At 59.6% G+C, this 25,472-nt stretch overlaps 6 protein-coding genes across 6 annotated transcripts; 3 read left to right on the plus strand and 3 right to left on the minus strand.

The window, feature by feature from the left end:
• Window positions 1-406: 406 nt before the first annotated feature.
• SPRG_02752 (hypothetical protein) lies at window positions 407-3,174 on the minus strand. The gene is made up of 2 exons (XM_012341339.1): window positions 1,042-3,174; window positions 407-840 (listed from the first exon to the last, which is right to left on the minus strand). Exons 1-2 carry the CDS (start codon window positions 3,154-3,156, stop codon window positions 460-462), a joined length of 2,496 nt encoding a protein of 831 aa, XP_012196729.1. The 5' UTR covers window positions 3,157-3,174; the 3' UTR covers window positions 407-459.
• A 1,600-nt stretch (window positions 3,175-4,774) lies between these two features.
• Window positions 4,775-5,873, plus strand: SPRG_02753 (hypothetical protein). Its single transcript, XM_012341340.1, has one exon. The coding sequence runs from the start codon at window positions 4,876-4,878 to the stop codon at window positions 5,803-5,805; it is 930 nt and encodes a 309-aa protein (XP_012196730.1). The 5' UTR covers window positions 4,775-4,875; the 3' UTR covers window positions 5,806-5,873.
• An 898-nt stretch (window positions 5,874-6,771) lies between these two features.
• SPRG_02754 (hypothetical protein) lies at window positions 6,772-8,442 on the minus strand. Its single transcript, XM_012341341.1, has one exon. It carries the CDS (start codon window positions 8,295-8,297, stop codon window positions 6,900-6,902), a length of 1,398 nt encoding a protein of 465 aa, XP_012196731.1. The 5' UTR covers window positions 8,298-8,442; the 3' UTR covers window positions 6,772-6,899.
• Window positions 8,443-9,602: 1,160 nt separating this feature from the next.
• On the plus strand, window positions 9,603-10,931 carry SPRG_02755 (hypothetical protein; the record flags this gene model as incomplete). Its single annotated transcript, XM_012341342.1, has 8 exons — window positions 9,603-9,641; window positions 9,693-9,851; window positions 9,900-9,939; window positions 9,985-10,037; window positions 10,113-10,319; window positions 10,372-10,407; window positions 10,453-10,521; window positions 10,566-10,931. 8 exons carry the CDS (start codon window positions 9,603-9,605, stop codon window positions 10,929-10,931), a joined length of 969 nt encoding a protein of 322 aa, XP_012196732.1.
• A 454-nt stretch (window positions 10,932-11,385) lies between these two features.
• On the plus strand, window positions 11,386-13,217 carry SPRG_02756 (hypothetical protein). The gene is made up of 8 exons (XM_012341343.1): window positions 11,386-11,576; window positions 11,624-11,711; window positions 11,766-11,915; window positions 11,964-12,136; window positions 12,190-12,285; window positions 12,340-12,471; window positions 12,520-13,050; window positions 13,110-13,217. Exons 1-8 carry the CDS (start codon window positions 11,394-11,396, stop codon window positions 13,203-13,205), a joined length of 1,449 nt encoding a protein of 482 aa, XP_012196733.1. The 5' UTR covers window positions 11,386-11,393; the 3' UTR covers window positions 13,206-13,217.
• On the minus strand, window positions 13,159-22,263 carry SPRG_02757 (hypothetical protein; the record flags this gene model as incomplete). The annotated part of the gene is made up of 11 exons (XM_012341344.1): window positions 13,159-13,955; window positions 14,012-14,268; window positions 14,321-14,816; window positions 14,861-15,768; window positions 15,813-16,124; window positions 16,178-16,511; window positions 16,555-17,351; window positions 17,398-17,613; window positions 17,676-18,782; window positions 18,839-20,890; window positions 20,941-22,263. The coding sequence occupies 11 exons, from the start codon at window positions 22,261-22,263 to the stop codon at window positions 13,214-13,216; spliced, it is 8,544 nt and encodes a 2,847-aa protein (XP_012196734.1). The 3' UTR covers window positions 13,159-13,213.
• Between the last annotated feature and the right edge of the window lie 3,209 nt (window positions 22,264-25,472).

Raw genomic sequence — 25,472 nt, forward strand, 5'->3', positions numbered from 1 at the left:
GATACGCCACCGACCGCAAGATCGGATAAACGCACGCCACCTTAGCCGGCTCCAGCCCGGCGGTGGCGGTCGAAGGACCCTATTGCGCGCCTTTATCCGTGACAAATGGGGTGCACCGAGCTGAGTAGCACAGATAGAGCCGTGGCCATGCAGACGATACCGTCGCAAGCGCCAGTAGCCTTCTCCGGCGGCCGACTGGCCGAGCTAAAGGACGGTGCATTTAGCCAGGCGCCCACCAAGATCGGCTCAGACGCAAGGACTTCCGAGGAGGGGGACTTGGCGCGCCGAGCGACCCGCCAGGCACGTGCGGCACGTGGTGCGACGTTGAAGCTGGTCGGACGCTGATCTCGGCAGCGTTCGTGGCTGTTCTTCTAGCAGACGTGGCGGCTAATACATCACGAATGAGTTGGATGCTTAGACGTTCTTGTTGTTTGATTATATAGAGGCTTGCGATGATGACTACATGACACTGCAGCAGCTCTTGGGCGCGGCGTCATCCGACTTGGTCTTGCGTTCGTGCTTGAGTTTCGAGGGCTCACCGGGCACGAGCTGCAGTGGTGCGAGCGCCGGCCCGTCGTCCAAATCGCTCTCGTTGTGGCGGTAGTTGGCCCTGGGTGGTGGCAAAATGTGGGTGTTACCCGTCGGAGCATGGACCTCGGGCGTGCATTCACTCTTGGGCATCGCCTTGACACGGTGCTCGCAGTCGATGCCGCACCGACCTTCGACGTGCTCCGAGACGACGGCATCATGATCGTCGGTGTTCACAACCTCGACACTGTTGAGCGCGACGGTGACCACCGGTGTCGGCGCGGGCATGGTCGGTGTCCAGCGCGGCTCGACCTTGGTCACCACTTGCGGGCGGTCGACGGGGGCGTGGACCGCCGGTGCATGCTCGCTCTTGGGAAGGACCGCCACGAGCGGCTTGACGCGAGGCGCGACCTCGACCTCGACGGCTGCGGCCTTGTACTCGACGCCGTCGTCGTGATCCGACTCGACCTCCTCCTGCGGCACCGGGAACGACGGCGTCCACACAGGCTCGACCTTGGTCACCACTTGCGGGCGGTCGACATGAGCATGAACCTCGGGCGTGAACTCACTCTTGGGAAGGACCTCGACGAGCGGCGTCACGTGGGAGATGGCGTCCAATTCCTCGTCGCTCTTGTCACTGGCGTCGTCGCGCATGTCGTCCAACGACGTCTCGGGGTCGTGCGGTGACGGCTGCGGAATCGCCGGCGCCCAGAGCGGCTGCTCTGGCGCTGTATCCACGTACAGCGGGCTCGGCTTGGGCTTGTGCACCTCGGGTGTGTACTCGGACTTGGGCACGACGTGGACAAGCGGCGTGACATCATGACCCGTCGTGTCCTCGTCGTCAGCGGGCGACTCGTAGCTGTCGGTGGAGCTCGGCGAGACACGGTCGATGCGCTCATAGTCCTCGTCCGACGACGACGACTCGGCTGCAACGGTCGACGATGCTACCGGCGACACAACGTTGACGGTAATCGGCGCCGATACATGCTGCACCATCGTCACGTTCTGCACCACCGGTTGGTTCACCGTCACGTGCTGGACCACCGTGCGGGTGACTTCGACAACCGGCTGGACCGCGGGCTGAATCACAGGCTGGACCATGGGCTGAACGACGGGCTGAACGACCGGCTGAATTACAGGTTGGATCACAGGGTGGATCACAGGGTGGATCACAGGCGCCGAGACGACCGGTGGCACGATCGGCTGGGTCGAAAGCGAGGCCACCGGAGACTCGATGGCCACCGGTGACGGTAGCTCGACCGCAGGCTTGGCCACGTCGATGGACTTGGTCACTGTCGGTGTGATCACGGGCGGCGGCGCGTCGTCGGCGGGCATGTACTTGTCCAAAAACGACTGCAGGTTGGCACTCGGTGCGGGTACTGCCACCGGTGGCGCCGACGCCTTGCCTTGCTCGACCCACGAATCCACTTGCTTGGGGTCCGTGACGTTCCAGACGTCCGCGACAGCGCTGGGGTTGTACGACCGGTTCACTTCAACAACGGGCTCGACGACCTCGGGCTCTGCGATAGGGCGCGGGATATATGCCGGCGACACGGGTTTGGGCGGGTAGGCTTGGTTGTGCGTCGGGGTTGGCTTGGGTGGGTAGGCTTGGTTGTGCGTCGGTGGCTTGGCGGGTGACACGGGCTTGGGCGGGTACGTCGGCGGCTTGACGGGGGACACTGGCTTTGCCGCCGGCTTTTGCCACAGCTCGGCCGCCGTGTCGGGGTTGTAAGTGGCCGGCGGTGACGGGTAGTTCTCTGGGTCGTACTGGTTGCTGTCGGCCGACGACGATGACGCTTCTCGAAACATGTAGCCTTGGCCCGAGTAGCTCGAGCCTTGCGAGCCGGCGCGAAGGTTGTGGCTGCTGTTGTTGTTGTTATCATACGACGACGACGACGAGGTGCGGCCATAGCCGGTCGACAGCTGCGGGCTCTGGAACTTGAAGATGGGCTGACCGCTCGACACCGCCTTTCCGAGCACGTTGCACGCTGCATTGTACCACGTCTGCATTTCGCTCTCGGAGTCGGCCGTGACGTTGAGGATGCGGTCGTTGTTCAAGGTGAACGTGAGGCTATTGCGGCGGTCGTACGAGTAGCTCACGTCGACGACGCGGCCACCGCCCTTCTCCGAGCCACCGATCCGGTCGTAGTACGTCAAGTCGGTGCCCGACAGCACGAAGAAGCGCTTCTTCCAGCTCTTGACGTTCTGGCCTTCTTTCTCGAGCCAGCCCGAGTGCGTCACGGCGCGGTTGGCGCTCGACGGGCTGCGCTCGTGGCGGTAGCTCATGCTCGACGACTCGGCGCGACTCAGCGCCGGCGCGACCTTGCGCTCGGGCTCGACGCACGCCGCGGTCATTGCGTTGTTGCAGAGCACGAATTCGCCGACCGTCTTGGTGTAGATGTGCATGATCTTGCCGTCGTAGCCAGCGAGCGTCAAGCCCAGTTCCATGGCCGGCGTGCGCTCGACGGCGGCAAGCGTGAACGTGCCCTTCTCCTTCGCCCGCGGGTTGGTCACCTCCTTGTCGTAGTAGGCAATGTGGCGGCCCTTGAGCACCATGTAGCGTTTCTTCCACGTCGGCATCAGGCTGCCTTGCTTGTAGATCCATCCTTCCCACGCCACGGACGCCATGACGATGGTCAACCTTTGCGCAAATGATCGACCAAGCAGCCGGATAAAGGCATGGAGCAAGCTGCGGCAATGTGTTTTCAACACGTTTCAAGTGTGTTTTAAACACTTGCACGGGTTGGGAGTCGTTCCCATCGCGTGCCGATACCAACATACATCACATGAGCACCTACACGCAGCTGGCACGTCGCCGTGCTTGTGTGAGTACTGTGAAATGCACGCGTACAGCACATGCGTACATGAGTTGGCGAGCTACCATTTCTCTCTCGCCTGTTAGCTTGTTCTGTTGGTGTCAGTTGAGGGAAGTGGAGAACGCGAATCCATGCATGTGTTGTGTGTATATCGCCATGAGCCATCGCCATGCTGCCTACGGTTGCCACCTATCACCTTGCGCCAGTCGACACAGAGTAGCTGACGCCTGGTCGAACAAGGACAGGCTTGAAGAAAACGCGCACAGGCCGTAACTCCAATAGTTGTTGGTTGCTGCATTGATAAACAGCTTTGGACAGCGTCCAGCAGGCGTGGTGGCCGGATCGCCATCGCAGACCGTGTGTGTTTCCAACAGCAAAGTGTATGCTACACGCCATTTTGTATAAAACACTAGCCGCAGCCAATCAGCGATGGGCTTCGAAATTCGAACAGTCTGGCCGGCAAAATCACTTGGTGTTTGTATAGTATAGTGTTGTGTGGTTGTAATACACTTGGTGTTTGTATGCCTCGTCCTGGGTCGGCTTCGCAACTTCGCCATTGACGCTTCGATATGATGCCACTTAAAAAATACCATACAATGCGCAAGCTACTATCTGCGCGAAACAAATATCGACGAAGTTCGAAGCCAATTTCCATTGACAACACAGCAGGTGGCCAGTCGTGCTGGTGAATTTCTCGTTAGCAGTGCCTGACGCGTCGTGCGTCTGCGTGCGACGCACGACCCGATCAAGGACCAAAAGGGCAAAGAGCAAGGGCTCTCTAACTCGTGTTGGCTCACACCAACCAGGACTGGTGATACCGATGCCCAGGCGGCATGCAACGACGTCAATAAATGATTGTCGCAATACTACGAACTTCGAGATGGAGCTTTTGGCGGTCTTTTCTTTTTCTTTTAATCGCCCATGGGATTAAAAGAACACGTCCACGCACAGTCGGCGCCGTCGGACGCACACGAGGATAGCTCCTTTTTCGTTGACCCCGGCGACTCGTACGATCAACTGTTGCGTGGAAAATAGATGACACATCTCACAATCTACTCGACTTATTGTAGCATGCGAAGAAGTCGAGCATGCAACACTCCAGGATGCACGGGTTGTTCTCATCTACACAACTCACTCTGCACTTGTGATGGTGCATGTGTCATGGACAATGCTTGCAGCTACCACAATCCGACCACAATCACTCCCGAGCAGTCGTGAATCGTGTTGCGACGCGCGAGCCAGTGTCGACGATGACGTCCTCTCCCGCTTTGGTCGCTGCAGCGAGCTTTTCAGAATTTAAAAGAGCACAAAAAAGAAAAACCGAAGTTCGAACTACAACAATAGAGCTTCTTTGTATGGCCGGCAAAAAATTGAACAGGCGTTGCGATTGGTTGTTTTCCTCGAAATCCCATACACAAAGGCATTTCATTGGCTACAAGGAATCTGCTTGACGCCGATTGGTCACAATCCGATCGTGAGCAACCTCCTCACCTGGTTGGGCGATTCAGCCATTAGCACAAGAGACTTCGCCATGGCGGCCTACGACTACCAAGGCTGGGTCTTCAAGCAGGGCAGCCTCGTCCGGAGCTGGAAGAAGCGCTACATGGTGCTCAAGAACAAGCAGCTCTCGTACTTTGACACGGAGAACGTGACGGCGTCGACCAAGGCGAAGGGCAGCTTCGCCGTCATCACGATCGAGTACGCCAAGGACATCCAGCACGGGCTGCTCATCCATGGCGTCGGTGGCCGCGTCATGAAGCTCTACACCGAGTCGGCCGATTCGTGCACGGGCTGGTTTGACGCGGTCACGGCGGTCATGCTCGGCCAAGTGCTGTCACAGGCCAGCTTGCGCGCGAGTTCGCACTCGGCGTCGGCGCCGCGCTCCAGCAGCCTCCGCGCCAGCACCACCAACCAGCCATATGCCGACGACGACAATGAGCACTGCTCGGGCTGGCTCGCGAAAGAAGGCGGCCGCGTCAAGAACTGGAAGCGCCGCTTCTTCTTCCTCCAAGGCCGGTCGCTAACGTACTATGACAACGACAAGATGGCCGGGTCTGCGAAGGGCAACGGCCAAGTCTGCGGCGTGCGCGTGAACCGCGAGAAGTCGCAGTCGCTGGACATTACGTTTGAGAAAGGTCGTATCCTCCGTGTGACGGCCGACTGCGCCGACGACTTCGACACATGGTTCCAAGCGCTCACGGCGGCCGTCGAGGGCCGCGCGTTCAGAAGAGACCGGGGGTCCATGGCCGACGGTCGGTCGTCGATCGCATCGGGCAAGCCGCCGGTCTTTAGCTCGATGGACTCGTATGCGTCGTACGAAGATGGCGGGTTTAGCCCGGGTGGCACGAGCTCGCGGTACCTGTCGCAAGACTCGGTCGACCATCCGCTTGGTCGCAACAACAACTCGTCATGGCTCTCGTCCGACTCGGACGACGACAAGAGTGATGGCGACTGGCTCTAGACACGTGTCTCCATCTGCGTAGGATCATCTCTCAAAACACTAACTAATTCGAAGCTCATTATTTCCCATTTGCGACATATCCCTTGAAGAGTCCACGCAAACAATGACGACGACGTCCGTCTCGCGCAGGCCGCGCACGGGGCCGAGTCGTTAAGGCGAGAGGCGGACCTTGCTGTCGCTGCCCGAAAAGCAGCTGACCCATTCAAGACCGAGAGAAGAAGATGCTCAGCAGCTCGTATCTTGCATGGGACCATCACAGCGGCAGTCAAGCCGATAATGGACCTCTATTCCATTGCTACTGCTGTAGTACCTCTAGCGCTCGACTCGAGCCACGATGGCTGGTGGTTGTATTCTGTGCATCTTGGCTCGCGACTTGCAACTGTCGAGCTACGACTGTCGACGTCCCAGGACTGTGCTACTGCGTTTGACGATGCGCGAACCGCCATCCTGACGCGCGCGCGATCCCATCAACACTCGCTGTGCAGACGCAGACAGAGGCAAGAAGCAGAGGTCTTTAGCGACGACACCCGTCGCTTTCATCCATGATCCGCAGCGTCGAGTGCTACTCGGGTTGTCATGGCTAGTGCGGTGAGAGCATGCTGCTTGGACACGTCAGTATGGTCGAGCAATGCGATCGCTGGCGCTCCGGTCGGTGGTGAGACTCACATGACGCGTATGAGAATGGCAGGCAGGAGTCGACATCACAAGATGTCTGTACGCGTCTCCGCCATATTGCCCAGAAGGCAAACGACGTCAACCTCATGCATGACTCTTAGAGGCAGTACAGTGTATATGCATTAAATAGTCAAATAGCTCTTGTTGCGAGCCAGTTTGCGGTGGATGTGCGAGGGGTAGGGTTGTCCCCCTACCCCGCCTCCTTTTCCGTTGTCGAGGCAACCACGTCTTCTTCACATTTGCACCACGCGCCAGACGCTGGCTGCGATGAAAAGACGATATTGTCAACATCCGAGGATATATTACACTGTGCAATAATATGTCTAACGACTCGAGGACGTGAGGAAAATAAACTACCCAAAAAGGCTTCTAATATGCAGTCGCGTACACAGGAACGTGTACAGGGACTGCTGCGCGTTTCATAAGACGACGGGCGCAGCAGATGGCTTGAGTCGCTTCTTGGGCGACGAGAGCGGCGACGCGGCGCGCTTGGACGGCGACGCCTTCGAGTCGCGCTTCTTGCACTCCTTGCGGTGCGCCGTTAGGTTGTCACGCGTCTTGAAGGCCTTCTGCGCGTGCGAGGGGCAGTCGGGGCACAAGAACGGGCGCGTGTTTTGATGGACGCGCTGCCAGTGCCGCTTGACGATCTGCAGCGTCTTCATGCTCTTGCCGCTCTCCTCGCTGAACTCGCAGCCCTTGACCGGGCAGTACTTGGGGCCGACGGGAAACGGGAGCTGGTCACCGAGCACGTCGGCGGCATCGGCCTCCGGGTGCTGCTTGGCGTGGAAGGCGAGTTGGAAGTAATTGGAGAAGACGCGGCCACAGCCGAGCATGCACTTGAAGGGCTTGATGCCGTCTTGGAGGAGATACAAGGGCGCCACCATGGGCACAACCGGTGGCGACTTGAGGACAGGCTCCTTGTCGAGGCTCGACGCGGGTGGCGGCTTGGGCTGGACACGCTTCTTTTCCGGGGAGGACCCGGCTTGGGACTGCAGTTGCGCCTGGAGGTCGAGGATGACCTGGCGCTGTTCCTTGATCTTGTCGGCGAGCTGGCGGCAGCGGCCGTGGTGGCAGTCGCTGCAGTCGTCGCAGTTGGCGTCATGGCCATGATGCGTCGTCGTCGTCGACGCGGGAATTTTTTGTAATTTTATGGTCGACGGTTTGGCCGACGACGACGACGTACTGGCCTTCTTGGGTACTTGCTTCTTCTTGGCCGCGGCGGCATGCAGCGACGCGTGCATGCGGAGGGCCGCGCGCGATGCGTACTGCTTGTCGCAGTCGGGCTCGGGGCACAAGAACGGGCGCTCGCCCGTGTGCACGCGGCGGTGCGAGCGCAGCGACGCGACGCGGGCAAAGCACTTGTCGCACTCGGGGCACTGCAGGCTCTTCTCGCCCGTGTGCACAAACATATGGTCCTTCAAATGCGCATTGTCGGCAAAGCACTTGCCGCAGCCGGGATGGGTGCACTGGAAGTTGCGGAGGCGCGGGCGCGCGGGCTTGGCCGTGGCCGACGACGGCGACGACGATGACGACGGCGACGACGATGACGACGACGACGGCGACGACGTGGGCATGGGCGGCTCGAGCAAGTCGAGCGGCTCGAGGAGAAAGGCGTTGGCCGGCAGCAGGTCCGGCGTGACCGCCGGCGAGAAGCTCAGATCGAAGTCGAGGAGCGGCTCGTGTGGCTGGTAGAGCGTCATTGGCGGTGCTGGGTCGGGCGGCAAGGCAATGGACGCGGGCATCGGGATCGGCGCAAAGCTCAGAGGCAGATGATGGAAAAAGTACGGGACGGTGTTCGTATGGGCGGGATGCGCCATGTAAAGCAAGGCATCGAGGGAAGAACTGCTGAGAGGGAGCACAGACGGCTCACGGAGGACCGTTGGCACACTCAGGATGCTCCACTCGCGACGGCAAAAGACGGTAGGGGCGCGTTCGGATTCGAACGCTCAGACCTTGGGGGATGATTGAGATATGGGTACGGTTGTCACACGTCCACTTTGCACTTGCGTTAAACCGCGTTAAACGACGCACGTTCGCGTTAAAGGCGTTGGGATCCGGCAACGCCGCCGTTTTTTTACGCCAGCGACGGGCGCAACGCCCTCGAACGCGTTGCACCTGCCGGCGCCGATGCAGGCGCGATGTTGTCAAGGCGCTTTGGCGTCGAAGCCAATGGCCAGCAGCGACCTCAAGATCCCACGCGAAAAGCCAGAAAAACAGCCCGTCGAGCCGACGGGTGAATGACTGGCGTTCAGGCCTCGACGTCGCCAGGCGGGGTGACGTATTCTTCTGGTGGTGGAGTAATAGCCCCGCCTTCCATTTGACAAGTGCGACAGCCGTACGGAGCGATTAGGGGAAGCGCATACAAACAGCAAGAGATTGGCGCACGCTTCAACTCCGAAGGGTGCGAGTCACGCCCGTGTTCCGCGGGAAGGTGCAGCTGCTGGCTCGTTGCCGCGTGCGAGTACTCCTGGTACAGTAGGTCTGGAAGAGCTCATACTCCGATAGTGAGAACGAATGCGACGCCTTTGGTTTTGATTCTTTTGGCGTCGGATCACGTAAGCCACGTGGGTTGATTGGCAGGTTTTGGATTCGTAATCCTGTCGGTGCCACCCACGTAGCGATTGCGGATTGGCTGAAATCATGACCGCACAACGTAGCGAGCCAATCATATGGCGTGATGACCTGGATTTGGCGGGAACGAATCGACGACGGTCGTGGGGTGGGGAGGTGGAGTGTAAACAGACTGTTCAACCTCTGCGCACGACGGCATGTCGTCTGCACCAGCTTCTGCACCTGCTACCTGCCACTGTTCTGCACCTACTATACTACACACGAGGCTGGCTACCGATGGTATCTGCACGCCGTGGCATCATGTTCTGTTGCCACAGTATGTATTGCCAAAAAACAAAGCTTCCATTGCGGTTGCGGTCGAAGAAAGTGGACTATGTAACGTTAACAGACGTTGAACCATGGACGACGAGGCGCACTGGCCACCATCGCCTCGATCCCGCGATTTGCGGAGCTTGCTGGCGTCGCTGCCCGAGCGTAGCCGACCGGCGATGCCTCCAAAGAGTACCGGTACTGCGAGTGGTGCCACCGATGCTACCCGGCAAGCGCCAGAGATGTCGCCGTCCAGGTTTCTCACGGATGAGCTCCTGCATGTAATCGATATTGCGATCGCCAGTGATGGGTACGAACGAAATGACATGTAGATGCGAAAAGAGATACGCGAGCAAGCCGCGCTCCTACACGCCAAGCTCGGCGCAATCCAGCGGCTTGAAACCGAGAACGACGCCCGTGCAAAAGCACTGGCCGACCGCGTCGACGTCCTCGAGCGGCGCCACGACGAGTCGCGCCTCTGCTTTGAGAGGGTACTCGTGTCTTTGAAATTACAACAGCAGAAGTGTTCTGGATCGTAGACGCTGCAAGCGTTGACACAAAGCGTCGAGGCAAAGCTAGGTACACCTCGAGGACACGCATGCACCGAACCAATGCCTGCGCTAGACGCGTTGGAGCAGCGCGTTGCGGCCCAGAGCAGCCTCCAATCGCTCAACGAGGTACGCGCGGAGGATGATGATGATGCTTTGGTGTACTCGATCGAACAACGACGAACCCACGTGGTGGTGGCGCAGGACCTTGTTCGGCTCAAGCTCCATGAGAAGCAAGCGGCCTCGGCCGAGCTCGACCACCAATTCCAGCATTTCGCCGATCAAATTTCGCGCGAGGCGCGCTGCGTCGCAGCGCTCGCGACGCAGCACGACCAGCTGGTGGCCAAGATGAGCGAGATGGAGGCTGCTTGGCAGGCCAGCGCAGATCGCTACGACAGTCGCATCACGCAGGTGGTTCTCCAGCTGCTTCCGACGCGTACCCATGCGTCATCCTCGACCATAGACGCTCGAGCTTGCCAATGCGCTCAACGCCGGCCAAGTCCGTCGTGGTCCAACCATTGCAACATTGACGTAGCGGTGGTAGGGGCTCTTGGAGGAAGCGTACAAGCTCGAGACGCAAAAGACCGTTGCGAGCCTACGCAAGCACCACGACGTACACACCTTGGCGTGACGCAGATTGGACATGGTGGTTTGTAGAGGGTTGAGCGAGAGTCAAGTAAGCTCCATGCCGCGCACGACCAGCAGCTGCTGCAGCTTGAAGTGTTGAGCCGCGAGCTGCACACGACACGAGACGTCACGCAGCGGACCTCGGACGAGCTCAAAGATGTTGTGATCGGCGTGCGCATGCAGAGCAACAGCAACACGTCGGCGCTACGAACGCTCGCGGAAGAGATCCTCAAGCTCAAGCGGCATCGCACCGAGGACCTTCGGCGGGCGTCGTTCGAGGAGCTCCAGCATCGCGACGACACGAGCGACGATGTCGTGACCGTGCTCAACAAGGCGCTGCTGCAGTCGTCGTATGCAGCCTTTGTACCCACAAAGCGAGGTCCGTCGCACAAATAATTGCACACGTAGACAACACGCGAGTGGGATGCGCGTTCATCAGTGCGTCATCATCGCAACAGGAGCAATGCTGGTGACAACATGACCATCTCGAGAGTGGCACGCGGAATGGAGGCGTTGTGAGTGTCCTTTTTATCGCATTTGCATGGACAGATCGCAAGCTGATAGCAAAATGTACATGCCTAGCCGACTCGCCGTTGCACATAGCAGGGGTACCGCGATGGCGCGCTGCATTGCACGCCGTCGTCGCCGGCGAAAGCTCGCGAGTTCGTTGCCGACACCGACGAAATCGAGAAGGTCCAGGACCATCATTCGCCACCGGTCGTGCTACACTATTGCAACGCAACTTCTATACCAAACACAAGTATTACAACAAGGAAGCGCGCTTAATACCCTCAAATGTGCGTGTTTTTATCCAATTGCAAGCGACGCTTTGGTGGCACATGCATTTTGAAGCCGGCCATGGACTTTGACGTGGGGTCCCGTGCGAAGAAGCTCGCCAAGGAGCAGGAGGCCCGGCGCGAGGCCGCGCGCAAGAAGCTGCAGAAGGAGCGCGAGTGGAAGGAGCAGGCCGAGAAGCTCCGCGTCGAGATGGAGCTCGAGAGCCAGCGGCGCAAGGCCGAACAGCTCCAGCGCGAGCTCGAGGTACGTCCGCTTCATACTCGATCGTCGCACCCATGGCGCCGGGCTAGGAGGAAGAGCGGCGCCTCGAAGACGAGCGCGTTACCGGTGGCATCGCCTACAAGCAGACGCTCCGCGCCGTGGCCATCGACAATGACGGTAGACGCGATCTTCCTTCTTGGACCACATGACGCTCACGTCTCTCTTGCGCAGGCGACAAGATCACATTGCCCGTCTCCGCGCTCGAAGCGCTCAATCCGCAGAACGCGCTCGACATGGGCGTGCTCTCCTTTGAGCTCACACACTTGAGCGCCACGACACACGCGAGCGTCCTCGAGTTTGTGGCCGACGAAGGCACCATCGGTACGAGGCCTGCATGACGCAGAGGCAGACGCAGACCACGACAACTAGGTATTCCGCCCAAGATTGCCAAGTCGCTCGACCTGCTTACGCACGACAGCGTGCACATTGGTGTTCGTTTTGTCCGTCTCGCCCGAGGCCGCTTTGTACAGCTCCAGCCGCTCGGCGACGGGTTCGGCGACCGCCAGCTCGATCTCAAGGCACTGCTCGAGCGCACGCTCCAGGTACCTTTTACTTACAGCATCAACTTATGAGATCACAAGCAGCGTGCGACTAGAACCACACAACCATCACGCAAGGCGACATCCTCCTCGTCCGGCAAGGCGGTGTGACCTTTGACATTGCCGTGCGTCAAGTGCTGCCCGAGCCACAAGTACGACCGCATGTGTCTCGCGAGGTCGGTTTCTGAAATGCATTGAAATGCTAGGTCCAGATTTTAAACGTCGACCTCGAAGTCGACGTCTTGCCGAGCGAAGCTGTCGACGCTGCAAGGCGTGCCGCCGAGGAGGCAGCGCTGGCCACCGCCCGCGCCGAAGCGCATCAAAAGGCCAAGGCGGAGGTACGATCGACTCGGTGACTTCGAGCATCAGGGTGGACGTCTCTGTAGCGCTTGCAGGCAATTCAAGCCGACGCTGCCGGCCGGGTGCCCGACGAGCCGCCGACCGAGATGCCTCGCATCAAGATCGTTGTCCGGCTCCCCAGCGGAAGCCCCGCGACTCGTTTTTTTGCACCTAACGCGGCGCTCCAAGGGATCTTCGACATGGTCATTGCGGCCACCGGCCTCGAGCACTTTCAACTCGTGGCCAACTACCCGCGACGTGTGTTTACACGGCTGCAAGCAAGCGAGTCGCTGGCGAGTGTCGGTCTCTCGGGCCGGCAAGAAGCGCTTTTCATCGAAGCCACCACGCCACCAAGCGATATCGTGGCCGACACCTTGGTCGAGGACGTCGACATGCGGACCGTCGATGGGCCCACCGAGATGGCGGCGACGTGGCGAGCGGCCTTGGACCGCTGGGCAGCCGCACAAGACGCGGCTCTGCATGCGCCGACCGATACAGTGCACGGTCTGGAGCCCGTGGCGTCGCCGGGGGAGGGCCCGCATCTCTGGGACACGCAGCTGGCCGAGCTCGCTGCCATGGTACTAATGACCTTATGAAGTGGTTCTCGACGAGACTCACGTAACTTCTATGGCGGTAGGGCTTTACCAACACGGCACTCAACATTCAAATTCTTGAGAAATACCAAGGACGGCTACTACGGGTCGTCAACTACCTCTCGGAGCTACACGACTAAATCCAGTGTCATGCGTCGTCGTCGTCGTCGTCGTCGTTGTTGCGTGATATCGTGGGCGTGGCATCGCTCTCGGATCGCGCGGTCCGAGGCGTTGGTAGCCGCCGTGGCGTGTGCAGTGCGAGCGGCGGCAGCTGCAGCTTCTTGGAGGCTTCTCGAAAGAGCCGTTCTTGGAGTACGTCGTCGTGTAGGAGCACCGGCGGTGCGCTGAGCGGGCAGTCGCTTCGAAGGACCATACCGAGCCGCGTCGACACAAACGGTGCGAGCGCGTGGGAGGTGATGTGGGGGCAGTAGGCAACGTCCAGCTCAAGCAGCTTGGGGCAGTGCTCGAGGAGCGCCGCCATCGACGCATCCGTGAGTCGCTTGCAGCTCGCGACGGTGAGTGCAGAGAGGCCGTTGCACTGCGTCGCCACCGCTGCCACCCCGGCGTCCGTGATCTTGCCGCACCGCGTGAGCGAGAGCACCTGCAGCCAAAGCGTGTCGGCGATGGCGAAGAGGACGGCGTCGGTCACGTCGCGGCAGTAGCCCAAGCCGAGGCGGCTGAGGCGAGGACAGGCGCGAAGCAGCGCAATGATCGCGTCATCCGTGACGCCCACACAGCCCGTCAAGAAGAGGGTGACGAGGTGCTTGCACCGGTCGCGAATGTAGCGCAGACCGTCGGACGTTACTTGCATGCAAAAGCTCAAGTCGAGGACACGGAGGTGGCTGCCGACTTCGGTGCCGTTGAAGATATCCAGCGTCGTGTACTTGAGCCTACATCCATATCATTTCTTATATGAGTCCTTCGTGCTTGTCATCATCGCAACAACATTTGGTCGGTGGCCAGGAGACAGCCCGAGACGTCGAGCGACTCGAGGGACCGCGCCCGGTGGTGCAGGTACGCGATACCCGTGTCGCTTAGCCCCTTGCAGTCGGCCAGTACGATCGTTTGCAGGTGCTGAAGGAGGCTCTGGGCGACGTTCGCGCGCCCGTCGCCTTCGTGGTCAAACGTAAACGCCTTGTCCGTCAGCAGCACGAGCTCTTGCAGGTTCAAGCTCGTGAGCTCCAAGCAGTTGTGGGTGACCGCCTAACCGAACGGTTTGCAAGATACGATCGATGGTGCCGTCGAGACGACGTACCCAGAGACCGACATCGGTGATCTTGTCACAGTAGGCCAGGTTGAGCGAGGTGAGCTTGGTGAATTTGCGGGAGAGCGCGGCGAGCCCTACGTCTTGGAGCCGCCGACAGCCCGAGACGTCCAGTGTCGAGAGATTCAATGCGTTCGAGACACGGGCAAACCCCTCAAAATCGCTCAACTGGATGCAAAAGCCAAGCTCGAGACGCGTCAGGCGCGTGTGGGCAAGCCCAATCGCGCGCAAGCTGTCGTCCGTGAGCTTGCCGCAGCCGGTAAGAATGAGCTCTCGGAGGTCCATGCACGCCGCCAGCGCCTCGATACCTGCGTCCGTGAGCAGCCCGCAGTCGCTGGCGTGCAGCGACTTAAGATTGCGACAGCTCTTGGCGAGTGCGAGGACGCTAACGTCCGAGAGGTGCGAGAGACCCGAGACATCCAGTGCTTCGAGGCCGCTGCAGCGCACCGCAATCATGCAGATGGTCTTGTCCGTGAGCGCGGTGCACCTACGATCGCTTTAGAGACAATGCACTTTCGGCTACAGTTGTACTTGGCGAGGTTGAGTGCGAGACACGAGCGGTTCGCGCTCGTTATGACGTCCATGTCCTTGGGCGTCACGGTTGGGACACTCGAGAGGTCGAATCGCCGGCCATCCTCGCCGGCTTGGAGCCACAGTACAAAGTACACAACGACGCTGGGTGTCTCGAGGTCGCAGAGCCACTTGAGGTCGGTCAAGCCGTCGCCATAGTGCGTGGCGTAGATCGTCACGACGCGGCAAATGATGTCTGCGTACGCGGCGACTTCGTCGTGCAAAAGCCCTTGCAGCGACGACTGCGCCGGGTTGCCACTGAGAAAGTAGTGCACGGGCAGGGATGCCAGATCCAGAAGCGACATGGTCTTGCTCGCCGTCGGGTTGGGCGTCCAGTAGCTCGGGCAGAGCTCTGTCACGCAGCGGTAACCCTCTCGAAAGAGGTCGCTGAACCGCACGTCGCGGGGAAGGTACTTGAGTATCTCTGCGCACCCTTTGTAGTTTTCGCGTAGCCGAAACGCGCTGAGGGCGCGGCGGACCTTGGCCTTGTACATCTCTTGACTGCGGCGGTGGTCGAGGTCGTACTTGAGCGACGAGCAAATGTTGATGGCGTACGCTGCTAAGAACGACGGCTCTTCCGGGGTGTACGCCAGTGCCTTAGTGAACCGCGCGGCCGATAGCTCAAAGAGGCGGTCCGACGTGGTCGCGCGGTCGATCGACCCGACGAGGTAGTGGCGGTACAGGGTATCCCGTGAGAGGGGCTTGGTGTAGTACGCGAGGTGGGCGAGCGACCCGACAAAGTACTTGCCGTTGGAACTGGCGTTGGCGACACACCCGATGCGACACGGTCGAGAGTCTTTCGAGAGTTCTTCCGCAATCTCGTTGTCGATCTTGGTGTTGAGGTCGACTCGAAGCTTCTTGAACGCGTCCTATATGGTGCTTTGAGCGGCGAGGGTTTCCGATGCAGACGAACCATGATGGCATCGACTTTGGCGTGGTAGATGGCCGTCGTGTGCTGCTGCTTCGCGAGCATGTCGTAGTCGGGCTTGGTTGCGGGTTTGACCTTGACCGGTGTCGCCTCGGCCTCGAGCTTGCGCTGGGACGCCTTCTTGTTCAGACGCTCTTTGAACTCGGCCTCGTCGCGAACCTTCTTGGCGAGCTCAGCGATGAATTTCTTGCCTTCTTTCGTGCTAAAGTAGACCCGGCTCTCGCGCTCGACTGTCTTGAAGCAGTCGGTCTTGGCAACCTCTTCTTGCGCCTCCAAGTTGGCACGTAAAGCGGCAAACTACCCAACCAATCCATCGAACCGATATAACCCTAGCCCTCGAGAAGCGCTACCTTGGCATCCCGCCGTTGTAGTTGCACATCGACTTCGGACACGACGTCCAAGTCGCCGTGGAGGACACCACCGACGTAGAGGAGCAGCGTCGCGCCGTCAAACGTACACGCCACGTGGGTCCACTCCCCGAACGCGACAAGGCCACCGGTAACGACAACGTCGATGTTGCGCATATTGACCCACGCGCCCCAGCGGTGGTTCTTGAGCACGGCAAGGGTGCACCGGCCGTGGCTCAGAATCGCGCGAATGCCGCTGCCGTCCTTGGTCGGACACGCCCACGCCTCGAGCGTCACGGTCGACTCCCACCGCTGCGTGCGATGGCAGGCAATGTAGCTATCGGTACGATTTAGACGATCTTCTGAGCAGGAGTACGTACGCGTGGGCAGCGTACGGAAAGCTCACGGCGCGGCACAAGTCGTCGTTGGCAATGGGACCACTCGCCTCAAGGACGCAGGACGATGCAAACTTGCCGTGGTCGCTCGACGACCCGAGGTTGCGAGCCACTTTGGACCCGCGACGCTCGGCGAGCGGCCAGTACCCCACCGGTGCATCGTGGAGGACGCCGGCTTGGTACGTCGTGCCTTGCACGAGCGACGCGCGATCTAGAAGCAGCGACGCGGCGGCGTAGTGCAAAAGACTCATATTGTGCTTGATCCGACCGGTGGAAGCGAGCACGAGGTCGTCGGCGGTAAAAACAAAGCCGTGCGGCGACGCTGTAAAGTGCGCCCAGCAGTCGGCGGTCAAGTCCATGCCGAGGCTTTTGCAAAGGTACTTGGCGATCGCAACTGGTGCCCGCCGGAGGTTAAGACGCTCCACGTACGAGACAGCGATGGGGCCAAACCGGCTGCGGACGCCGTCAAAGACATGAGTGTCCCAGAAGGCGTGGGCACCGTCGCCGACGCCCGATAGAAAATTCAAGTACGTCAGCACCAACTGGGTATGGTTGGGCCCAATCGCGAGCTGGCGCGACTTGAGCAGCTGCCGCAGGGCAAAGCGCAGAAGGTTTTTGATCGTACGCTGCAGCATCTCGACAAGGAGGCGGTCGCGAAGCTGCTGCGTTGGGTCGAGGATCGAACCCGTGGCCACCGTCACGTTTTGTGTCGAGTCGTGCGGGTACGGACGATCCAGCGTGAGCGTTGTTGTCGACACTTCGTCGTCACGGGACGTGCTAATCTAAACAAGGGTTAGGGTTTTGCCGGTAGACGGTACGGAGGCGAACATTGTACGTGTCTCCGTGGATGTAGACAACGTCCCCGCGCTGCACCTCACGAGTCATGTCTTGCGTCGTTCTCACGACGTTGCTGTTGAACGTCATGGTCGCCGTGCCGGCGAGCTGGTACCGGAACTGTGCGCGGAGGTAGCCGAGGTGGCGGACGTTAATCCCGTGCCGATGCAGCTCGGCCACCAAATCAAAGCCCGGCGCGTCCACATACATCTACCCATATACATTGTCGTATTGTCCATCGTTTCCGAACCACCACGATGGGGTTGACGTACCGGTCGCGTCGCGAGCTTGCGTGCGAACGCTGGAATGACGTCGTCAAGCAGGTGGGCGGTCGCAGCCGTGACGCGCTCAATGTGCGTCTCCCAGTCGGAAGTTTGATTGGTCAGAAACGAGAGCGCGTCACTCGAGAGCGGCAACGGTTGGGCTTGCACCAACGTGGGTCGGAGTTGGCGCCATAAAATACTCATCCCACGCGTCGAACTTGGCAGATGCCGCGTGGTGTCGGGATCTTCGGGTGGCATGCTTCGGCGAAAGCGCAGCAAGCAAAGCCACTCGTCGCGCCCGAGGTACCCGTGCATGTCCCCAGCGCCCGAGAGCATCTTGGCCGTGAGATCTTGGGTCCCCCGAACGCCGTGGGCCGTGAGGTTGAGCGCCGCATTGGCCTTGCGCACCGCGCCATCGAGGCTCTTGCTGTGGTACGTCACAGTGCGTCCTCGGTTGTTGGTGCCGTACACAAATTCGGTCGAAATGTTAGTGATCGCGCCCCGGTCGTTGACCTCGTAGCGCTCGATCGGGAGTTTGGCGACGCAGAGGACGCGGAGGCCGCAGTAGTCGACCGTGCACACGAGCGGCGCCAAGACGTTCGGGCACGAGAGCAACGTCGGAAGGTAGAGCGCCGAGTTGCGGACTTCGGCGCCGGCCGCTTTCATGGCGAGCTCGTCCGCGCCGTCGTACCGGCCGTGGTCATCGACGGCAACTTGGAACCGGATGTTGTGGACCTCGAAGCGGTGGCCTTTGCCATGGCTACTGCGCACAATGTCGTCGTTCCGGCCGTCCATCTGGAACGGTGCCGACAACGACGTGGGTAAAATCGACTTTTCGTGCGGTGGCAAGTAGTGTTCGCGCGCAATCTGCACCGCCAGATGCGACGCGATGTGCAGAAAGTCCTGGCACACGTGGAACATCTCGACCCACGCATCGCTCGACGCATCGGCCAACGTGCGCTTGAGCCGCTCGGCCCAGCACGTCCTATCGTGGAGCGACGGCGGCAACGTCTTGGGTGCTGCTTCGTCCACATTGGCAGCGGCGAGCCGGCTCTGAAGCAAGTCGAGCGAGCGCTGTGCGTGCTTCCACTTTTGCATCGCGGCGTCGGCCTTGGCCTTGGCGTCGGCAACGGCCGCGGCTTGGTTTTGCGTTCAAATTCGAGTCGCTGGACGAGGTCCCGGCCATTGGCGCGGCGCTGCCGGGCCTTGGCCGCGATGGCCGCGGCCTTGAGCTGCGCTTTGGCCACGTGCTTGGCCAAGAAGACTTCTTGCGCATCGAGTGTCTTTGCCGTCGAATCCCGAAGCGATGTCTCGACGTCGGACGACGCCATGAACATAAGACTCTCGGCCAAGGCGTCGACGCCCCGAAGAAGGCGAAAGTGGCCCATGAGATCGGCGACGAGCGCCTCTCGATCGAAAGCGAGCTCGTCGTTTTGGTTGCTGCCAACGAGGTGCTTGCGGAAGCTGAGGACGTACTCGATTGCGTGGCGCTTGGACGGCAATTCGAGCAGGAACTCGCGGAGCTTAAAGTCGGTGAGGCCGTCACAGACGTACTGAAGCCGGTCGCTCCAGTCGTCGAGCTCGGGTGTCGACGACGCTAGCGCAAGCCACACCCGCTTCTCGATTGACGAACACTCGGCAAACGACACGCCGACGCCGCGCATCATGGCAATGTGCCGCGCCGCCATCTGCGCCTGCTTGGAGAGGAGCGAGGCTTCCGGGACAAAGAGCTTGGGCTCAACCGCGCTGCTGCGAAAGGTGGGCGGCGGCCCGGGCGCCTCGATCGGCGTCGTTGTCTCGGGCACGTCCTCTCTGTCCTTTTCCGCAATGCGCTGGAGCAAAGTCGCAGTTTCCAGCGTCGGCAGCCGCGCACGCTTGAGCTGGTCGATGAGGCTCGACGAAATCTCGGCAAAATGCTCCATATTGAGCGGATCGAACCGAAGGCGAACGGGAACGTAGCCCGCATCTTCTTCCATTTCGCGAAATCGGTGGTCGACCTCCTCCAGCGCATCTTGCACGGCCTCCTCAATCATGACGCAAAGCACTTGGCGCCGGTCCATCACGAGGCCTTTCGTGCGTAATTTGACTTGCCGCATGCGAATTTTGGCATCGAATTTCATCTTCTCGAGCGACATGTCTTTGGTCGCCTCGAGCTTGTGCCACTCGGCTTCGGCCGCGGCCCGGGCCGCCACAAGCGCCGTGCCTTTGGCGTGGTAGAACGCCTGCTTCTTGGCCGCCATGTACGCGTCGTGGCGGCCCTTCTTGGCGCGCCACGAGGTCTGGAGACGAATGGCAGCCCGGATCGCCACTTCGTTGCGATAGACCACGAGGTTGCGGTACGCGCCATGGTCGAGGGGCACGACGTTTGAGAGTACCTTGGTCTTCCTCGACTTGAGGTACTTGCTGTAGTCGGCCTTGAGCGGGTCGTTGGCGCCCATGGCGAGCGCGCGAATATGCAAGATTTCCATGCGGTGCGGTACAAGCGCCATCCGCGGCCGAAGGTGCTGCTTCGCGAGCGTAAACTTGAGGTCCGAGAGCGAGATCGCGCCAAGCTCAAACTGGTGCAGCGGCGCTATCGTCTGCGTCTGGAGCCGACTCCACCCACTGAGACGCCACGGCACGCGGAAAATGCGCGCCAAGAGCTGCGATCGCGCGATCTCGTCCTTGCTAAAGCGCTTGAAATCGTGCCACGTCATGCCTTGCGGCGGACACGCCCGCGCCGCCACATTCGCCCAGAACCCGTCGTCCAACGACGATTCAAGGTGGATCTCGCCCAGCGCGTGGAACAACTCAAAAGTGGACCGAAGAAGGCGCGTCAACCCGGAGGTTGGAAGCCGCCCCGAAGCGACGTCCACGTACGACGCATAAATGTACTTGAGCTTGGCCGTGAGCGTTGCTGCGTGGGCGTGGAAGAGCACCAGCAGCTCCATCCGCAGCACGATCGGGTCCCCGCGATTGGCAGGAAGACCCTCGAGCAGCGCAAAGCTCGGAAGGTAGAGCGCTTCGAGATCCCGGACGACGTCGGCGCGCTGCAGCATGAATTCTTCCTCCGAAATGCGCGCCGCCAAATTCGCAATGAGTTTCTCGGCCGCAATGACTTGGTCGGTCGCAAAGAGCAGCTGTGTCCGAGCGTGATTCGGGTTCGCGACCGATGGCCCGCCGCTGTCGGGTGCTGGCGCTTCCAGCCGAGCTTTGGTCTCATCGAGCGTCTTGGCGGCATTTTCCTAGCATTTTCCGAGTTTTAGAACTTCAATGAACGCTGAAAGGGACCAACCAAGTCCATGCGGGCTTGCCCGAGGCTTTTCGTGAGCTCGGCCAACTCGGCTTCGTGAAATTTGCGTCGGCGCGGAGCGATCGGCGGTGACCGGCCAAACTGCAGTGCTTGCAGGAGAGCAATCTCGTCTTCGCCAGTTGCACTTGCCTTGGCCATACGTCCGAGGATCGCTGCCTCTTGGGTTGTAAATACAGTGTCTTCCTTGGCTTCGTCGGCGGCCAAGACGTCGCCACTCAATGCCATTTTTCGAAAAAAGTCGGCCGTCGGATCGAGCCCCTCTTGCTTGGCTTCGTTCATCTCGCGGGCCCGCGCCGCATGGACTTTCTGGCGCTTCTCCAGCGTGGCGTCGCGCCGCTCGAGGAGGGACTTGAGCTTCCCTCGTTCGATCGCTGTCGCGTCATCGATGCGCTTCTTGGCCCGTGCGATCCGCAGCTCAAAGTACGCGGCCTCACGGTCCGCAAGGGCCTTCTCGTTGGCCTTGGTCAAGTCGACAGGACTCTGCATGGGCGCATTGGTGTACCCAAAGAATATCGGACTGCGCAACGATGGATCAAAGAGCGGTGACGGTGGCGGTGGCACCCGAAGTGCGTCGAGCGCTGCTTCTGTGAGCACTGGACTCGGCGCCAGGTCGATGACGGTCAAAGCGTTGGGCTTGTTGTCCTTGTCCTTGTCGCCGTCCTCGTCCAGGTCCGAGTCGCCGCCGTCCAGCGAGTCCATCTCCGACTCGCTCGCGTTGTCGTCTGTGTGGCCGTCAATCTCGTGGTTGGGCGCCGGCGCAGCGTACTTGAGGCGGTCCATCTCCATGCGCGCGAGCTCGGCGGCCGCGGTCGGATCCTTCTCCATCTCGTACCCGTAGGTGGCCATGTGCCAGTGCACACGCTTCCGGCGGAGCGCGCCAAACTTGGCCTCGGTCTCGACGTGCTTGGCCGCGGCCATGTACACCGACCAGTGCAGCGGTAGCGCGTAGTCGATTGCGTCGCGCGATGGCATTTGAACCCAGGCGTAGAGCTGCCGGCGCTTGCTCTCGAGCGAGGCACGGAGCCCGTCGTCGTCGCTACAATCGGCTTCGTGGAAGCGTGTCAGCAGGTGGGCCTCGAGCTCGAGGATCTCGCTTTCGAGCGCTTGGCGCCGGTCGTCTTGCTTGTGGAGCTCGCTGCCATGGAGTGACTGGTACTGCGCCGTGTACGTGGTCAAGAGGTGGTCGACGCTCTTCGCGTCCCACGTCTCGCAGAACGCAAAGCGCGCCTCGTTGACCACGGCCGTCGGCGGCGACCGGCGACCGACGGCGTCGTGGTCCAGGATCACCGAGACGTCTTGGCCCATCTCGTCGTCGTCGTTGTTGCTGCTGCTGCTGACGAAGCGACGTCCCGCGCGACAACCTCGTCGTTTGGCTCAAAGATACGCTCTGTGGATTGGCCAAAATTTGTTTTGCGTATGGCCAATGGCATCGATGCGTTTATCGTCCGGACTGGCGATTGGATAAAATGCGACGTGTTGTTTGTGGCACATGCCGAATGTAAAAGTGCCAAAAACAGCGGTTGACACACTGTTTCGGGACCACGAGTCACCGCAAGCCTGCGAGTAAGTACCCGCATGAGTCAATGCAATCAATACTTTGCTTGACAGCCTCTCTTTCATGTGTCGCGGGAGCTACCTTACTATACGTGGAGTTGGGACTACAGTATATGCGACTGTCTTTTTGAAAATACAAAGCCGATGCCATGGACGGGGGCCAAGCTTATTTTATCCTCCGTTCGACAACGCTTCGTGTTCAAAAGTTTCTGCCAGCTCACCCCGCACGGAAGCTTTTTCCACGTGACTGGAACTCCAAAAATATATCGATATGCATCATGTTTCGGAGTGTACATGGTTCATTTCGCTTTTGCCATGGCTCGCCTCCGCCCCGATCCCAAGGACCGTTACGTCAACAGCGACGGCAAACGAGCCTGTGTCGAGTGCCATGCCACCACGCGACACATCACGGGCTGCACAAAGGACCCGAAGCGCCGCGCAACACACCGGACGACGGCGCTTCACCGATACTACGCTGTCCTATGCCCTAGGGCCGCGGCCTCGACGGCTGTCACCGCACCTGCAGCACCAACTGCGATATTCGCACGTGCAACACCAGCTGCGATTTTAGCACCTGCAGCACCGACTACGGCCGTGGCACCTGCGATCATGGCTAAAGCGGCCCCGCCGACAACTGCGATGGCAGCTGCGGCAGTGCAGCGTCGCGCACCACCCAAGAAAATGTGTCGGATGGCTACCAATCACGGTCAAGTTCTATTGACGCCTCGATCCCTCGCCATGAACACACCCAGACTACTTCGCCCGCGCGATGCCCGAGACGAGAAGAAGTGCGTCGAGTGCGGCGGACTCCGACGGCTCTCTCACGTTTTTCGCAACGGCATGACACCGTGCCGTCTCGCCATGGTCGTCAAGTACACACCGCGAGCACAGCATCCCAAACGCCTTGCAGACAAAGCGGCAAACAAGCGCGAGTCCACGCCAGATGCTTTCGCCCGGGTATGGACAGATGAAACCAGTATCGAAGGGCGCGAGGCTCGATACCAAGCGGCCCTTGCTGTTGCCCACGCAGCACTCACCGACCGCCAAGGTCGCGCCACAATAGATCCCGATGCGAGTCGCATTTATATTGTATGAATCAATCAATCAAACGTGTTCGCGTTGAAATCAAATTAGCAAAAACTAACTCGAAGACTTCGCATGAATCATCCCATCATTTGCCTTGTCCAATCCCCTCATTGCGACGACTCGTTACCCTCGATAGCTCTTGCTTGCCCCATGGCCGTCCCTTCAAAAGGCCGTTAGGATTGGGCTCAACGCAGCGTTCTCTGCGATCCGAAAACCCAGAGCCAGACTTTTGATTCGCCGAGCTTGCCCTAACGCGACCAGAGCCACGATTTTGATTGGCTCTTCCAAGGATCTGATTGTTTCTTATTGCCAGATCCGTGGCGATTCGCTGTACCACATGCGCATGCGATTCAGCTCCTTGCTTGTGCTCGTCAGCAGTACATTCAAGCATTGCGTATTATTAGTGGGGTGGATGCGAGAGACCACTCCCAATGGATGGTCGCCTCGCTACTGAGAATGGATGGATGGTGTCAAGTCTTGTCCACACGGCCTGCTCCGTATTCGCGGTCAAAGCTGGGTGTCTGAGAGACATGTTGTTCGCTTTGTGTAGTATATCGGCGATATCCTGCTTGGTCAAAGGACTTGCATGATCAGCCAGCACACACAGCCCAGGTTCTAGGAGCCTAGGCGGCTGTATCTGAAGCCTAGAGATAGGCCACGTATGATGAAGATCCTTCTAGGATCTTTCTAGGATCTTCATGCCAAATGTTCCATTGTCGACCCCCCGGCGGAATGTTCTGGATCTAGTAGTATGGGCATTTGTAGGGAAGTGGACTGCAGCCACTTCCTGCCCGTTATCGTAGATTGAGTCATAGAGGCTCACTTCAGCATTTGCTTTGTATCCAACACGTATGGCCTCCTATTGTCATGCTTCTCGTTGGGTCATGTTGAAGTCCGCTTGCTTGCGTGCCATCTCGGAGTACAGCACACTTTGCAACACATCTTCATGCGGCCTCACGTACACATCAAGAGGTTAGAGAGGCCAAGCGTTGGCAGCAGAAGCGGCGCGAGCGCAGCGAACTACATGCGAGCATAAGGCACTGTGCTGCAATCAATATCGCCACTCGACCAATGACTTCACTTTACGAACAATCATGAGCGCCGACAGACCGTCCTACCCTAATTTCAGTCTATCAGGGTATCAAGTGCAGGTGTGTACCTTGTTGATGTGGTTGACATCAAGGGATCCGTGGCCAAGTCTGCAAGATCGCCATGTCGGTGCATCTGCCACGAGGCCCCGACTTAATCCGGAGAGGTTGCCAGCATTCGCTCGTGAGACTCATGTGTAGACAACATATTTGGACGACGAGCTGATCCACGCCTAAGAGCTCTGAGGTGCCGACGTCCGACACAAATCTAGTAGGTACATCATGGCAGGTCAAGTCTTTTTGTCTGTATCCACTTCAGTTGCGACTCGGATCCTCAGAAATAGCCAAAAGAATGAGCGGTTGGTGCAGTGCCTTTACAAGTGACAGTTGTCAAGCTCGTATCTTTTGGCCAATCTTTTATGGAGAATATTGTCATGTACAGATCGATGCCACACGCAAAAAACAAAAATGAACTATCCCAAGGATACATTCGCAGGAATTAAAGAGACGACACTGGACACACGCGCAGAGGCACAAACTTCTGCGTCTTGGGCTTACTTCTTGACGATGCACGAGCCGTTGACCGTGCCCTTGCCGCCGGCGATGCGGTAGCACTTGGTCGACGGGAAGATGGCCATGATGTTGCTCGTCATCGCGAACGAGAGCGCGCCAAAGAACATGAAGATCAAGATGGCGCCCGCAAGCTTGCTCTTGCCGCCGCGCTTCTTGAGCTCCTGCATGGCAGCCTTCTGCGGCGGCAGCATCCAGAGCCAGAAGAGCGCACCG

The sequence above is a fragment of the Saprolegnia parasitica genome (genome assembly GCF_000151545.1).
Source record: "Saprolegnia parasitica CBS 223.65 unplaced genomic scaffold supercont2.7, whole genome shotgun sequence".
In the NCBI taxonomy this organism is placed as follows: domain Eukaryota; phylum Oomycota; class Saprolegniomycetes; order Saprolegniales; family Saprolegniaceae; genus Saprolegnia; species Saprolegnia parasitica.